Here is a 16,876-nt window from a genome sequence, read left to right as displayed (position 1 = left end):
CACTCACCAAAAAATAAAATGAAAAAAAAAAACATTTAGCTCTATAATGTTTGGGACAAAGGCATATCTTTTTTTGGCTCTGTACTCCACAATTTTAAAGATGTAATCAAACAATTCACATTCTCAGCTTTCATTTTTTAAATTTTATTTATATTTCAGTTCCACCATGTAGAAATTACAGCAATTTCTATACATGTCACCCCCCTTTTCAGGGCATCACAATGCTTGGGACATATTAATGTTATGTAAATGAAAGCAGTCGTGTTTAGTACTTTGTCAGATATCCATTCCTTCGCATGCAATGACTGCTTGAAGCCTGCGACCCATAGACATCACCCCCGGTGCTGAGTATCTTCTCTGGTGATGCTCTGCCAGGCCTGCACCGCAGCTATCTTAAGCTCCAGCTTGTTTTGGGGGCTGGTTGCCTTAAGTTTCCTCTTCAGCATATGAAACGCATACAGTGTATAAATAGAGCACAGTTTAGCACGTCAGCCGGTTGAAACAAGGCTTAGATAAGACGCCGTGCAAACCGATGCGATCGTACATGAGGAAGGGTAATGACTCGCTGCGGATCGCCCGCTCCTTCATTAGGCCCCCCGCGACGGCGGGGCGGGGGCATGTTTTCGTCGGCGCTGCGCTCCACACGCAGGAGTGCGACACCAGATCACGCAGAGAGCGGAATTGGTTTGTCACCCGGGGCTCCCGCCGCGTCGCGGCCCCTCCCGTCGGTAAGGTGAGGGATATTAGAGTCGATCACGGCCGACGGGCGCTCGGCGCTGCCGCCTGACAGACACCCTGACGCCTCATTTCAGGAGCGCAGCGGCGAGGTAATGAGAGGCGCCGCCGGAACGTTCAGCATGGGCGGCTGCGGATCTGCCCGTAAACAAGCTTCCTTACAGGACCCGGCCTGCAAGGAGGCCAGACCCCACCAACCCGGCCTGCAAGGAGGCCAGACTCCACCAACCCGGCCTGCAAGGAGGCCAGACTCCACCAACCCAGCCTGCAAGGAGGCCAGACCCCACCAACCCGGCCTGCAAGGAGGCCAGACTCCACCAACCCGGCCTGCAAGGAGGCCAGACCCCACCAACCCGGCCTGCAAGGAGGCCAGACCCCACCAACCCGGCCTGCAAGGAGGCCAGACCCCACCAACCCAGCCTGCAAGGAGGCCAGACTCCACCAACCCAGCTAGTAAAGAAGCCAGACTCCACCAACCCAATCAAGGGCGGGGCAGGTGGGAACAGAAATTAGCCAAGCAGAAGAACCAAGACCTTGGTGTAATGACACGGACAGCATGTTGTGCAAGATTCCATCCTACAGATGATCTTAAAGCTCCTGGCACTAATGTGGGTTTCTCTGGTCTCCCGGTCAAATTCCTAACATGGCTCAGTAATAATAATAATAATAATAATAATAATAATAGTAATAATTATAATAATGACAATAAAAACAACAATAATAGGTGTTATTATCATAATTGTATGGTCACAACAGCAACAACAGTTGTTAGCCTTGCGGACAGCAGGTCACTGCATAGCCGTAGCCGTGCAGATTCTGCTCCGGGCCGAGCCCCAGCTCTGCATCTCTAAGAGGCTTTGCTGTAGGATCCTCTGGAATCCCATTATCTGGCCGTGACACGATCAGGAAAGTGCACGCGCGGCACATTCCGCCGGCCAGGGGCCCGCCCCTGACCCGCCGCAGATCCGCGCGCCGGCCCCGGGCCCGGGGAGGGACGATAACCCCACGCGGAAAGCTAAATCACACAGGGTCACCTGGAGGGGCCGCCGGCAAAACCGTGAAAAAACACAATAGAGCGGGAAAATGGAGGAGATAAATAACGGGCTTGGCACCGGGTGCAGCTCCGCCAGCGGCTAACGGGACTGCTCCCGTTCCTCACTCAGATTCCCCTCGTTCTTTCCCACACGGCACGGGCAGTGCCCACCGCTAACCCGCAGTCTGAGCATGTCGAAGATGAAGAAAAAAGGTGATGATGATGACAATCGGAGTAATAGGGATGATGGTATTGATCCTGTTCCTGACCATAAAGAGGATTATGATGAAGGGGATAAAGATCTCGATAATAACGCTGATGGTTCAAGATTACGATGCCGACTACAAAGGTGATGATGGTGATTACGGTGAAACTGACAATGAAAGATTATGGTGAGAGCGGTGCTTATAATTATGACAATCATGCAATGCCCCCCTCCCTCCCAATTGCCATGACAACAGATGTATATTAATTTGCAGCATTTGGGCAGTCCCATAGTCTCTCATGGGGGGGGGGGGGGGGGGGGGGGGGGGGGTCAACAGTCTACTCACGTCTCTATAAGATTCACCTTCGCAAGACTAGAGATCAAAAATGCTAATTAAAACTGAAGTGTAAACTGTTCCAACTAGTTTAAAGGCCATACACCACACAGGGATTAGCATGATTAAAAAAATCCATTTGACACAAACGGAAGTGTTTATCTGCCTAATTTCCACATAATGGAATTATTATTATTCCACCCAAAACCGCTAATCCCTGGCTGCTGAATTGGCTTGAACGGTAAATGTAATATCTCTATGCAAATAAAGGGCAGGATGGAAAGAAAATTGCCATATTTTTTGCAGTTAAAAAGTAAACAAAAAAAACCTGAAAGCCCTGGTAGCTGCAGTTTGGACCACAAAGCAAACTATAACAGGGAAGCTCACAGGAGATGGAGCTCCAAGAAACCGGCAGATTCTATTTAATTAAAAAGAATACCAGATAAAACCAGAATTAACTGGCAAAAAAAATCAAGGGAAACTATGAAGAATTTGCTTAAATAAATATGACATTGTAAAATTCAAATGTCTCTCTCACACTCACACCTAAGTGCTGTGTAAAATTAACAACAAAAACATAAAAGACCATGTAATTCTGTGCAACCCACTCCAATAAAAAGATGAGCACTGATAGATCTGCCAAATATTATTATCTTTTTTTTACGTGAATGGACATTCATGGTCGAGAGTTAATGCAGAGTTTCCAGAGGACAAATCATCCATCCGATCAGGACACATTTCATGTAAAGGTCATCTGTGAAGACCTGATCTTGCCTCATGTTTGGAGAATGGGGGAGGGTCTTACCTCAGCAATGGCTGTTTGGAGCTGGGGGGCGGGTCTCCATCCTGTGCGTGAGGGGGTTTCTTGGTCACCTGTTTGTAAATGTTGCGGGCTGTCACACCCAGCCACAGCATGGTGGACAGAGAGGAGTAGTGCAGCACGATGCCAACCTACAACACAAGACAGAGAGTCCTTACACACCACGCTCCACAGATACACACACACATACGAACACACACACACACACACACACAGATGCACAGAACACACAGACACAAACACACACACAGACACACACACATATATAGCCACGCATACACACACACAGCCACACACATTACAAACATGAGACACATGGACACACACACAGTACACATATGCACACACATGCATAGAGCACGCACGCACACACACACACACACACAATGTACATAATGTTATTTTTTATTCATTTACATAAAAATACTCAAAATACAATGGTGTCGTGACAAGACCACCGAGTTGAAGTTCCACCTTGGATCAACCAAAAAAATTCTAATTCAAGGACTCCACAGGGTTCTCATCTGATATGTATTTGTTACTGATAATCATCTGTTTCTTATTTATCTCAACACTGTTACTGGAGGTGCATTAATAACATGCTTTACCCATTTTTAAAATAATGCGATTAAATAATCATAATGAAAGTGGGAACTTCGTAATCATCATACTGCGGAAATTAAATTTCCTCTCCGATAATACACGGATGAACTGATGGCCTTACAAAATCATTACAAAAAAGTAAGAGTGAAGATATTTTTCTTTCTTAGAATACACAATATGCATATGCTGAAATGCACTGTTTGTTAAATTTGATGAAACAGAAAGTGAATTCAACTTTAAACAGAAATCTGTGGATCCATTTTGTTGCACAGAGAAAGTATATGTGCAATACCAAGCAGGGAAGAAAATGGTAACTTCACGCTATGTGACTCACTCTCTGAATCAGCTGAGCTTAACAGCTAAGCTGCATCTGCAAGGTGTACAAATGCAATGGAGTTAGTTTCAAACGATGGCCGCTCCACACAGCAACAGACGCAATTAGCTTGACGGGCTAAAGACCGACGGCCTCCGGCTAAGGAAGCTAATCACACCATTAATGCGTCTCCAGGGGTGATGACACATTCTGTAGCGGATGCTAACGTGCTAACTCATGCCTCTGAGCTCTGCTACCCTAATGCCCAGTGCGCCCTGAGTAACGTGTTGGGTACGTCTGTGTATTATGCCACAAATCCAGGTGGTTGCTTTGACTTCAGACGGTAGTGCACTGCAGAAGGAACTGCAGTAGAACAGATCATAAGTCAATTTCGTTTTGTTTCTCTGAAGTTCATCCCAGCAGCCCTTTGTCTGGGGAGTGACAGAAGACCAAAAATCAGACTGATCAGGGCCAATAGCAGGTAACATAACAAATCTGGCTCTCACTCTCTGTATCCATTGCCTCTAGGTGGGCAGTCAATCTAAACAACAATAATAGAAATTGATTAAATTAAACATTTCCATTACAAAATAACACATGAAAATAAAATATTGGAAGCTGGAAGTGTTCCCGAGTCATTGAGCTAATTGCTTAGAGAAACATGTAGGCTTAGAGCAAAACATTTTTTTAAAAGGAGGAGTTGTTACATCATAACTCTAGTATGTGCTTGCTTCTGTCAGGATGTGTTCGGAGCACTTCAAATCAAATCTTTCCTTAGGAGACATGGCATCAGTACTTATGTTCACTCAAGACTGTAAACACGTCTGTAGTATACTGCAGTGATACATATCAAGCAATAAATATGTTAATCATTGGCCAATAGGCAATCCTTTAGTCAAGCAAACTGTTTGTTTGTTCAAGTACAAAATATTTCATACAGAATTTTTCACAATCATTTCGCATTTATTTTTTATTTTTAAATAACTTGTGTCATAAATTGTCCCAATGACACATGAATGCCTGTCCCCAGTTCACTCTTATTACAACGGGGAAGGCCGTTACAAATCACCCAGCAACATCGATCCAGACAGCAAATAGGCTATCTCTCTGCATCCGTGTGAGAGAAGGCCACAGCGCTGCTTAAAATGGCCCTTTCCCAAGCTCGTAACTTAAAAAACACCGCTTGTTTTTGATGAATGCTGAACTAGCGTTCAGGGGGTCCATAATCAGGAAGTGAGTCTGTGAAATTTTACTGAGCAAACTGCCCGCACAACCAAAAGGGGACAAACATCGATCCTGTCTGGTCATCATTAATCACACCACTGAGATGGTGAGCGTCCCGTTCCGGTGCCAAATGGAGAATGTAGGGAAAGCGGGGGGCATAATTCCAAACTAATGTTAGCCATCAAAGGCATTTATGATCAGAGCCAAATTACACTAAAGAACTGGCTCCAGCTCTGACTGTAGCCTGCTGAATGACAACAGCCCCCATTCAATCAGCTGAGCAGGACTGAGGTGACGTGGGAGCAGAGCCAGGATCCTGTGGTGGTTTCGTATGCTCACTGCTTAATTGGATTTTTTTTTTTAAAAACCCAAATGTGCTTATGGGCTCTGCTACCACACGCAGCAGCGCTAGCACAGCTCCGCTCTGCTGGGGGAGATTAGGGCCTGCGGATGGTGCCAGAAAAGCGCCACACAGAAGGATCCGGAGATCCTTTAAGCCCCGCCCCCAAGACCGCCCTCAACCAAGCAAAGTGCTGAAAGCGGGAAACACGCCACTCTGATTCGTCGGAGAGGGGGCTCAGGGAACACCAGGATCAAAAAGCAGACAGGTGTCCACCCCATAACTGGCTTCTCTGCTTCTGGCGCTGTCAAACAAGCTAGACAGGAAGACTACTGCAGAAATGTCATAGAATTCAATAGGATTTTCTCTCTAAGAAAACAGTGGCCGAGATTCAGGGTCCAACTTTGACTCTCAATTAAATATAATTAATTGTGGTGATTTCTAAACCTGCCAGCCCGCGTCTGCGACCATCAGTCAACGTTAAGCATAAGTGCTGGTCGAATCCAGGACTTTCTGGAAAGTGCAGAAACTTTAACAGTCACAGCGGGACAACCATTTTCAACAAGATGCTCTGTTTGCGTGCTGCAGAATAGTTAAGCCTCGTCAGACACAGGTGATTCAAGGCAAAGCGTGCCTTCCCGAATCAAGACAGAAAGCGTGAGACAGTGTTTGTTTTCTGTTTTCCGAGTACCGTACGTGCCAAGAATACACTCGTATCTGCATTGTGAACATCACGGCTCTGCATTCTCGTGTGCCGAGAAGAGAATGGGAGGGAGAGACTGAGGGGGCAGTGCTTTCTTTCATTTCCAACACTGCAGAATTTTAAACTACCCTCACTTTCATTTTAACACTGTAGCATGCTGTTGTCACATGTACAGGGCGTGGCTTTATTTGAGCATTTGAGCCGAGCGAGGACTCTGCTATTATCTGCAGTGACCCTGCAGGTGAAGAGAGTGACTCGCAACCACAGACACGCCCGACACGCGTGTGTGACAAACTGCGACGCCCCGCACGTTCGGAGGCAAGCGCAGAACGGCGCGCGGAATAAACGGGGACGCAGAGCCGGTATGCCGACGTAAACAGGGCGGAGGGACCACCGGGGCGGCCGCGTGATTTTATTTTCAGCCACTGTTTATTAGCGGCTTAAAAAAAAGAGAAACGACCAAAGATGAAACAAACCACTTGTGACGGGGGGGGGGGGGGGGGGGGGGGGAGATTGTGCGAGCCCTCCCGCGTACACCGCGCAGCTCCGCGAGAGGAAAACAAGCGCTGCCGTTAAAAATAGAGACGGAGGGCGGGCCTTTGAAACATCAATTAAGAGAAAAAGAAGAGAGCAAAAAGGAAGCCTTATCTCGGCTTCGCCGTCTCACGCAGCGTTGCTAGGGGGAGGGAAGGAAGGAGAGCGAGTCGCGGACATGGCGGCCGTGAGAGACGGATGTGCGCAGGAGAGCCGCTCCGACTGCAGGGCAGGCCCGAGGACTGCGGCTGAAGCCGTTACCATAGTGACATAACAGCTGAGCAGAAACTCTCAGCGCAGAACACTTAAATGCTGGCATTGTTTCCATAGCAAGGTCAAACTCCCTGAACCTCAGCTTAACCCTCGCCCTGACCCTAAACGGACCTCTTCAGAGGCGATGGCGATCTGGACTGGACGCAGGTGAAGTGGGGGTAACAGCCTGTGGCCCGTGGGACCTGCAGCGAGAGCCCAAGCTCCACACTGTAGCCAGAAGCGCCAGGTGCGGCTAAATGCTCTGTCACAAATTCTTCTAGGCTCAAAATGTCCCCCCCAGCCCTTTCTAAGTCCCCCGCCACCCCGCCCAGGGGGCTCCTCACGGATATCCGAGCAACGTCTCCCACTTCATGAGCCTCCGCCAGTCAGCTGCCTGTGAAGCTGGAGTGCTCCGGCCCCCGTCCTCACAGCGGCAGGCTCGTAAACGCCCCCCTCCCCCCCCCCCCCCCCCCCCCCCCCCCCCCCCCCCCCCCCCCCCCCCCCCCCCTTCCCCGCCGGCGGCTGTACCGCCCGGCGCCGCGTGTCTCCAAGGTTCCGGCACGGCGGGTGCTGACCCGGCGACGTGGGAGACGCGCCCCGCGCACACTGAACACGCGCTAATTAAAATAACAAAAGCCCTTGGAGACGGCCCTCTGGGGCGGGGGCGGGGACGGGCGCCATTACGGGCAGGAGCGCGCGGCAGCACCGCCGCCGGCTAACACAGCAGGGCCGGGACGCGTTTATCAGGCTGCCCAGCCGTGTCCGCAGAGCGTTCAGCAACGCATTCACCCCGCTAACACATAAAAAACCAAAGCGCAAAGCCCCATTTGGGCTGAAGAGCATGTCCTCAGCACCTTGCTGTCCTTCCAGGAATGAATACTCCATCTGAAGAAAGAGGAAAGACGCGCAGGACACTCACGGCTTGGCAGATGACGGGGTACTTGACTCGGTTGATGCCGCCCGCGAACACTGCGAAGGTCAGCGCCGTGTGGAAGCAGAAGTTGAGAAGCATGTGCCACCCCTTCCTGCTGATGCGGATTGCGCTACCAAAAGGGACAGAAAACAAACCAAATAAATATCAACCAAAATGAATGAATCAAATTAAAGACCACTCTGCACACACACACACACGCACACGCGCACACACACACACACAGACACACACACACACGCACACACACACACACGCACACGCGCACACACACACACACAGACACACACACACAGACACGCACGCACACACACACACGCACACACACACAGACACGCACGCACGCACACACACACACACACACACACACACACGCACACGCACGCACACGCATGCTCACACAAACACATGAATGAACGCACACATGTACACACACACGAACGAACGCACACACGTACATACAAACACACACACACACACACACACACACACACGCACGCACGCACACACACGCACACGCATGCTCACACACAAACACATGAATGAACGCACACATGTACACACACACGACCAAACGCACACACGTACATACAAACACACACACACACAGACACACACACACATGAATGAATACACGTGCATGCATGTACACACACAATGATGAAAATAATATTAATAATAATAATAATAATAATAATAATAATAATACATTTTGCAGACAAATTCATTACAATGAATTTAATTAGCAAATACCCTGATCCAGAGGAACGTCTGCACACTTCCAAATAACACCACATAGAAAGCCACAAATACCTTCTGAAACAATTCCGATTCATAAGCTTGCTCAGGACTACAACAGTACTGTCCCAAACTGGGAATCAAACTGGAAACCTCCTGCATACGAGCCCAGTTTCGTTACTGGTACAGAGAACCCACTTACAGTACATTTGCCGTTATGTGTGACACATTTACGATTTTCTGACAAATCTGATAAAAATCACATCGTATGATTCTGTTTCCTCTCTTGTTGAGTCAGGCCAGGCAGTGTCGACACTGGCTGAGAAACTCAGCTGTCCCATCTCTGCAGCTGGGGACTGGATGACACAGCTCTTTCCACAGGCGCGGATCTGCATCCGGGCCGAGACACGGGGCGAACGGCCCATCAATCAACCGCCAGGCCTTCTAACTGGAGGCTGTTTTAAGGGGACCGCGCGGGCGAAGCTTTTCAGGTCAAGTGCATTAACCGGGCGTCAGTCCCGCTGCCAGGCCGCAAAACAAACTCATCTCCTCCATTTTGGCCATGGAGGAAGAGCAGGCGAGGGTCAGGCCGGGCAGGCGCCAGGAGGACGGCTCCCTCGCACAGGCTCCAGGCCTCGCTGTGATGTCACACGTCCTGCTTACACAAAGGCTTTATCGGAAAATAAGCCGGTGGATAAACGCTTCATCCACAGAAGCCAGAGCGAGAGAGAGGGATGGAGAACACACCACCGGGCGAAAGGAACGACAGCCAGCTCTGACGAGCAGCGCCAACCTCAGCGGGTGCTATTTTCAGAAATGCTTCTCTCAGCGGAGGGGGCTTAAGTGTGTGCTGGAGTAGGGGAACAGCGTAATGTCTGATTGCCAATCTGTGTGGTGTAAGGTGAGGCAGGGGTACCAGGCCAAGTCTGGCAGGAGAAGGCTAGCTGCGCGGATGGCAAAGTGTGTCTGAAACACCTGTTTCCATGACCCTGAGCCCAACACCTGCCTCCAATCCCTCAAGCCTGCAAATACTTGGTCCTGGTTCTTCCCACAAATGTGTCAATCACATTTGGTCTTGATCCAGAAGGTCAAAGTTTAATTCCTATTCAGGTCTGTGCTACTAGGAAGAAATGCACATTTTGATGGGTCAACAGAAAGGTTCTAAGCTTCCTTTAGCCTGGAGGTCAAAGACCGCTGCATACCTCAAATGTCTGACAACAACATGTTAAACTAGGGATAAAAGCAAAAACACGGAGGTGGCACTTATTTTTCAGTCATAAAAACACCACAAAAACGTTTTTAAAACAGGTAGGTGCATTGACAATCTGGCCTGTATTGATGAAAATAAGCCTTGAGTCAGGCCTGGTGGGTCACTGTCTGACGCACTTGCACAGTCTGGTGTAGGGTCTCCCTGATTGCTACAGCACCACTTCACCGGCCAGGACTGTTTGACTCACAGCCCAGTTTTAACGGCGTATGGAAAAGGCGAGACCAGATACAGATCTGAAAGACTATTGCTGTGAAGGACCAGATGTCCAGGGTATTGTTCAACAGTATCCCATCTGTTGCAAAAAAAGTGGTAATTTACAGGATGAATTGTGTATTAAGCATTCAGTAATACAGCATTGCTGTATCCCAACCCCTCAAAAGTTACAGCTTCACTAAGATACTGTAAGTTACACCGACATTACTCAGAGTTTGAGATGCAGGATTATTCACTCATTACTCACAGTACCATGTAGCGATGCAGTAGCACAGAGACAGTTACTCAGACTGGAGATAGAGAGACATTCAGCTGTATTCACACACATTCACAGATCTGCTGAATGGCCTGGTTAGGCCATTATATTAAACACGATTGTCTGGTTAGCTGAACATAACAACAGCTTGGCCGAGTCCCGTGCTTCTAATCACAGTGATTCTAATCGTGTCTATCATCCTTCTCTATCATCCTACTGCACTTTGCAGACCTATGAAAGCACTCATGTGCTTCATTTTACACAAGTCACTCCAGATTTGAGCATCTGCTAGATGTCTGCGAACTAATGCAGGCCTAATTTACTCATTTACGCAGGTGGTAGTATAGTACAATGCTGACAGAACTGGGCATGGTACTCATATATAATAAATATAAACAGTTTCATTGGTGTGTAGTGCCACAGTGCCACAAAAATCTCATGGAGGGAGTACGCTCTGATACTGAGTTAATGAGTATTATAGCCTAATATAGCGGCAGCGAGTTTTATAAAGATACAGGGTTGGCTGTTTTGAGAATGAAGCTCTGCTGAGATCTCACTACATTTCCTTCTGTGCAGTCCTCACAGGCTCTCTCACCCCAGCTGAGGGAAACAAGTCCACTGTCTCACATTACACTTTATATCACCATTGAGCCGATGCTTACATACAATCCATTATACAGCTGAATATTTACTGAAGCTTTTTCAGGTTTAGTATCTTTCTCAAGAGTCCCAGAAGAACGCACAAGCCCAGTTCCCCATTATATTACACTGTCACCCATTACTAATATCAGAACCGTACTGCATAAGATAATTGCACAAATATCTCCATCATGTCCATACAATTACTCAGATTTATTATGACTAAAATGATGAGGAATTTGTCTTGAACGCTTCCAGTAATGTCAGTGTCCCATTCAGGAAATTAAATTATGCAGGACCTACAGCAACACGGACTACATATTTGTGCCAGATCTGTTCGGAGAAAAAAAGATGTTGGCCAAATCAAGCCATTTAAGATTCTATTTATGCCATTTAAAATTATACTCAATCACATGAATCAGGGAGTCTGATTTAAGTATCAAATCAAAAATAATAAAATAAATTAGTATCAAGCAGTTGCTATCTAATGCCATACAAAAAGTACAATGTAATTAAATACTACAACCACAATATCATGTACTAACCGCACACCATGCACTTCCTATGCCACTTCCTCTAGTGCTGTATTAATAAAGCCAACCCCCTGTGTGAAGTATATCAGCATATGACATGCAATAACAAAAGACTCCACAGGCAATTAAACAAGGTGGATTACACTCATTTTGGGTTTCAATGTTTCACATCAAACATGCTTATGTTTCCCTATTTTCTGCCCATAAATGGAAATTATGCACAATCATTCTTAAATACCTCTTTGCATCTGAAGTATGTGTGTTTTGGTTTTTACGGGTCGGTGACATTTGGACTCTGAAGCAAACTATTGGATGAAGCTATCGCGTGCAATAGTTGAACCAATGAAATTTCTTTGCTGCAGAGTTCACTGCTTTCTGATTGGTCCTCAATCAACCAATGGTGGACAGTATGTGGAGGCTCTGCCCACCTACTGACTGGTTTATGAGGCTTTACATTCCAGAATGTTGCCACAGTGACTGGAGCAGAAAGATGACAGGCAGGCACACACACGCACATACATGCATACATACGTACACGCAGAAAGACACACATAGGCAAGCACGCACACACGTGCACACACACACAGACAGACAGACACACACACACACTCATATGCACTCATACACAGAGATAAGAGCAACGATGTCTGGGGCTTTACCTGTGATGCACGATGTAGGTAATGATGGACGCGAACAGGCACAACAACATAACAGCCGTGCATGCGTACACAACGGGGTGCAGAAACTCCCCCGGGTACGGCGGGAAAGACAGCACCTTCTTTAGATCCTGAGGGAGAGAGAAACACAGAGACACGCTTTAGACAGCTCTGGATGAGAGGCACGCAGACACACACAGCACAACACGGCTTATTCGATCAACCGGTGATGGAAATATGGCGGGTACAAACATAATCATACGCATATCCATGCATGAGCACACACACACACGCTAGCACACACACACACACGCACGCACACACTAGCACACACGTGCTGACATACACACTCACACACAACCACACACCACCATTCCCAGAATTCACACAGCTACAGCTACAGTTGATGTACTTGTCACCCAGTATAACGTATGAGGCCATCATGCATTCAATTAAAGTAAATAATTATGTATGAGTAGCAGAGTTACGGTCTCTAAAATGTTCCATTTCCCGAAAGGCCGCTTGGCAGTGATTCATGATTAATGTTGAGTGTGCAGACACACAGGGACCACAGGAGACAGAGAGAAAAGACGATGTCCACTCTGACAGATGAGGTCTCACTCCATGGTAATGCAATGGTATGGTAAGCAAATGATTTCTCTCCTGTAAACCCACTTTGGTCCAATAGACCATTAAAGGTTGGGTTTGTGTCTGGGTCTATATTTGGGGTTCCCCTTGACAGGGCAGGGCAGAGATGGGCCATACCCCTGCTCAGGGTTCAACAGAGGAGAGACAGAGAGACAGACAGAGGTGGGAGGAGGGATTGGAGGGAGGGAAGAAGGGAGAGAGAAAGGGAGGAAGAGAGAGAGATAGGGGAAAGAGGGGTGGGATGGAGAGAGAGAAAGGGAGTGAGGGGGAGAAACAGGGTGGGAGGGAGAGAGAGAGAAAGGGAGTGAGGGAGAGAAACAGGGTGGGAGGGAGAGAGAGCGAGAAATGGAGAGAAAGAGAGAAAGACCATCTTCCAACAGAAGCTCAGACCTCTGAAAAGTAGAGACCTTTTCACTCAAGGCAACAATGCCCTAGAGTATACTTTACATTTAGTTGATTACTTTGGACTGAAAAGCAGTGCCTAGGGGAACGCTGGTCTGGTAGGGAATGCATTTAAAGACAAAGCTCCAAGATCTTTCTATGCAATCAAAAGGACTTTGATGCTCTAGCACTGATTAAGCCCTGATGGGCAAAATGTCTGTTCAATAAATCAGCCCTTTCATCTGTGTGAAAGACTGCAGGCCTCCTCTTCGGTGAGACTAAACTATCCTAAAAGGTCATTTCCCACATTTTAAAAAGAATGAGAAAATATGAAATATTTTTTGGGAAAGGGACACAGCAGCACCCACTGAACAGTATGTGATGCCATGCCATAGCCCAAGGGACAGAGGGAATATTCAACTCAAAAGTTGAGATGCTTAGTATTACTGGATAATAAGTAGCATCGGTGGAAGTAGTAGTAGCAGCAGTAGCAGCATAAGCAGTAGCAGTAATTGAAGCAGTAGTGTCAGTAGTAGTAGCACTAATTGTAGCAATAGTATCAGTAGTAGTAGCAGCAGTCATTGTAGTAGCAGTATCAGTAGTAGCAGCAGCAGTAGTAGTAGCAGCAGTGTTTGTCGTAGTAGTATCATTCATATAATTCCATGTAGCAAAAAAGATGTGAACATGTATAAATGTGTAGTTTGCAGGAGACATGCAAATTTTGTGAAGGGATAAAACAAATTCATCCTAGATAATATAGCATTTATTTGACCCCTTTAGAGTATGGTAAGAAAACACTGGATAGCTAATTATTGTGCAAGTCACAATATTGCCTAACTTACTGTAGTTATTGTGAATGATCCATAGATAAAATAAAAGTTTTGGCTCATTAAGAAAACCTTGCAGTTCTACCAAGGGGCTACAGGGAAAAAGACAGAGAACTACTTAAAAATTTCAGCCACTCTTGGGAGAAAAATGAAAGGGAAAATGCCTTTACTTTTCCTACAAATTTCTTATAAGCCCACAGCTTTTCATCTTTTCTGATTTAAATTAATATTTATTAAGGAGTAAAGTTTAAACTAAACTGAAGGAAAAAAAATAAAAGAGGGAAATTCTTTATTATTTTGTAGGGATACTCTCTTGTGGGTTATAGAATGTTCCAGTAAATAAAAATAAAATGGTGCAGAACAGGTTTTTTTTCCAGTCACATGGGACCTGTGCTGACATTTTATTTAAAAGAAAATGAGAGGCCTTAACACCAAACATGAAATGCACTCAACCTCAGCTTGTAATGCTTATTGATGAGAGCACTGAGTCTGAGCAGAAGAATCTCGCCCGATTCTTGGGCAGGGCTGATGGAATCACTGGAGCTGAACTGCTTACAGGGGAACAGTGCTGGGATGCAGTGCACGAGTGCTCGGATGCAGTAGCAGTAACACTGAGGGGGAAAATTCAGAGCCCACGTGAACAACTGCTAGGGTCCTCCTCTGAGTGATCTCGTTAATTATTGATTCATGTATTGTTATTATTTAACAAAGGCCCTACCTTTGTAATTACACCTCGGTCATTTGGCGTTCTGCCAGGTAGAGAAGCTTATATAATTGCTTGGTAATAGCCATACCTAGAGTTAGCTTCAAAATCTCAATCTTACACACTCGTACATGCATACATGCACACTTCCATGCGCGTGCACACACACACACACGACTACTGAATGTATATTGTAATTCTCTCTCTCTCTCTCTCTCTCTCCCTCACACACACACACACACACTCTCTGCAGTGTGTGTACAGTTCCTCACGCTGAGTGACTCAGCAGGACCACCGCAGCAGCAGTAGATGGGTGATGATGGCTCCTTGCGGCGCCTCTCTCAGCTATTATAATTACAATTAGCACCGTTATTATTACCAACGCGTCATTTCGGGACACACTCTATCACTCCCTTCCTGAGCCTCGGTCTCCACACTGAAAGCAGAATTAATTACAGCAGACTCTGGAAGAACTGGGCCAATCCAGGCTGAAGTGAGCCACCCCTACACCGCCATCACAGAGCTGTAACTGATCGTACCACACTGGATTCTACAGGCTGCTGTCATATTTAAGTCATTAAAGTGTGGCCTTCTTAGATCACAGTTCATAATAATACAGCCTGATGTCTGATTGCAGTGATTAGTTGTTCATTTCTCTTATTTAGACTTCCTGAACAGTGTCTGTTACCTGCCGAGGGCAGTCATGGAGAAGCCTGTTTACTGATCCACCGAGTTCCTCCATCTTAACGGTGTGTCACGTTCCAAACCCAAAAGATGATACAAGGTTCCACAATTTCAGAAATTCGATGCAGTAAATATTTATCTCTTTCTGAGCCAGGGATTACATCTGAAACTGTAACACAGGCGCAGATTGAAAAACCCCCGGCCAGCCTCCAGAGAGTGAGAGCGTGCTGCCAGCAGCAGATGAATGTTTCGAGTTTCAATGGGAGGGTGAGGCCTTTTTTTTTGGGGGGGGGGGGGGGGGGGTGGAAAGGATGAGTGATGGGCATCAAATGTATGGATAAGGTTGCGTTAAAATGATATGGGGGGGGGGGGGGGAGCTGGTGGGTGGCTCGTCCAGGTAAGGCACCTTTCTCTTTCTAATACATTGATGAGCAGCCATTAACCTAGACCAGGAGCTTTCAACCTTTTCTGATTCAGGGACCCCCCACCAGGCTCAAAGGCATACAGGAGACCCTCATCATAGGTTAAAAAAGTTATAATGTTAAGGTTTTATACTTTGAAAAATTTTCCTAAATCTATAGTCATTGCATATCAAGTATGGCCTGGTACCATCAACAGTACCTGCACGAGCCCCCAGGGGTTGAAAACCCAGGGCCTAGACCACTCCCAGGCTAATGAGAATCTGAAATATCCAAAACCAGACGAAACACAAATCAATAAATAATCCTCAGTAATACAACACTGTCATGAGCATACACTAATAATATATATCTATGGCAAAACTGTATGTGCTCATTGCTTATTATGCTCTTATTCATACGAAAGGAAAAGCACATACGAACACACACACACACACACACACAAACGCATGCAGTTGATTTTCAACAACCATTTTCAACAATAAAACTATAATAAAAGCAAACAATGCTTAAGAGCTGAGATTCTCATCTGCACAATTTTCATAATTCTCTCCGGAGCAATTCATAATCTGCGGTTTATTCACTTTTAGCATAAATGACTGTACATTTGTATATTCAGAGCCTGGATTGGGCAATAAAAGCTAATTACTGTGCTATTAGGATTTGTTCCCCTGGATTGAGTTATAAAGCTAAATTCAGATGGCAGGTCTAGATATTCCAAGCAGGGAAATTATATGCTGTGTGGAATGACTCATTCCTGCTTCCAACAGACCAGGCCTCTTAGCTTTAAAGAGATCTTACTTAACAATCAGTCTAATGCAATGAAAACATAATTGCAGTTGGTTTACAAGCTGTGGATTCACAGTTTTGGCAAAGAATAAA

At 46.4% G+C, this 16,876-nt stretch overlaps 1 protein-coding gene across 5 annotated transcripts in view; it reads right to left on the bottom strand.

Moving 5' to 3' along the window:
• Window positions 1-16,876, bottom strand: part of LOC118218168 (adhesion G protein-coupled receptor A1) — a 100,549-nt gene that overhangs the window by 5,279 nt on the left and 78,394 nt on the right. For 4 of the 5 annotated variants that reach the window (XM_035400621.1, XM_035400622.1, XM_035400623.1 and 1 more), the window contains 3 exons: window positions 12,336-12,463; window positions 8,016-8,139; window positions 3,113-3,258 (listed from right to left, as the gene is read on the bottom strand). In XM_035400621.1, coding sequence (XP_035256512.1) covers window positions 3,113-3,258; window positions 8,016-8,139; window positions 12,336-12,463 — 398 coding nt within the window. Of the gene's footprint in view, window positions 1-3,112; window positions 3,259-8,015; window positions 8,144-12,335; window positions 12,464-16,876 lie in introns of those variants that run through there. The other variant, XM_035400625.1, reaches the window with a different exon arrangement.

This window comes from Anguilla anguilla, chromosome 18, assembly GCF_013347855.1.
Source record: "Anguilla anguilla isolate fAngAng1 chromosome 18, fAngAng1.pri, whole genome shotgun sequence".
NCBI lineage: Eukaryota > Metazoa > Chordata > Actinopteri > Anguilliformes > Anguillidae > Anguilla > Anguilla anguilla.
This window is presented reverse-complemented; position numbering and strand designations above follow the sequence as displayed.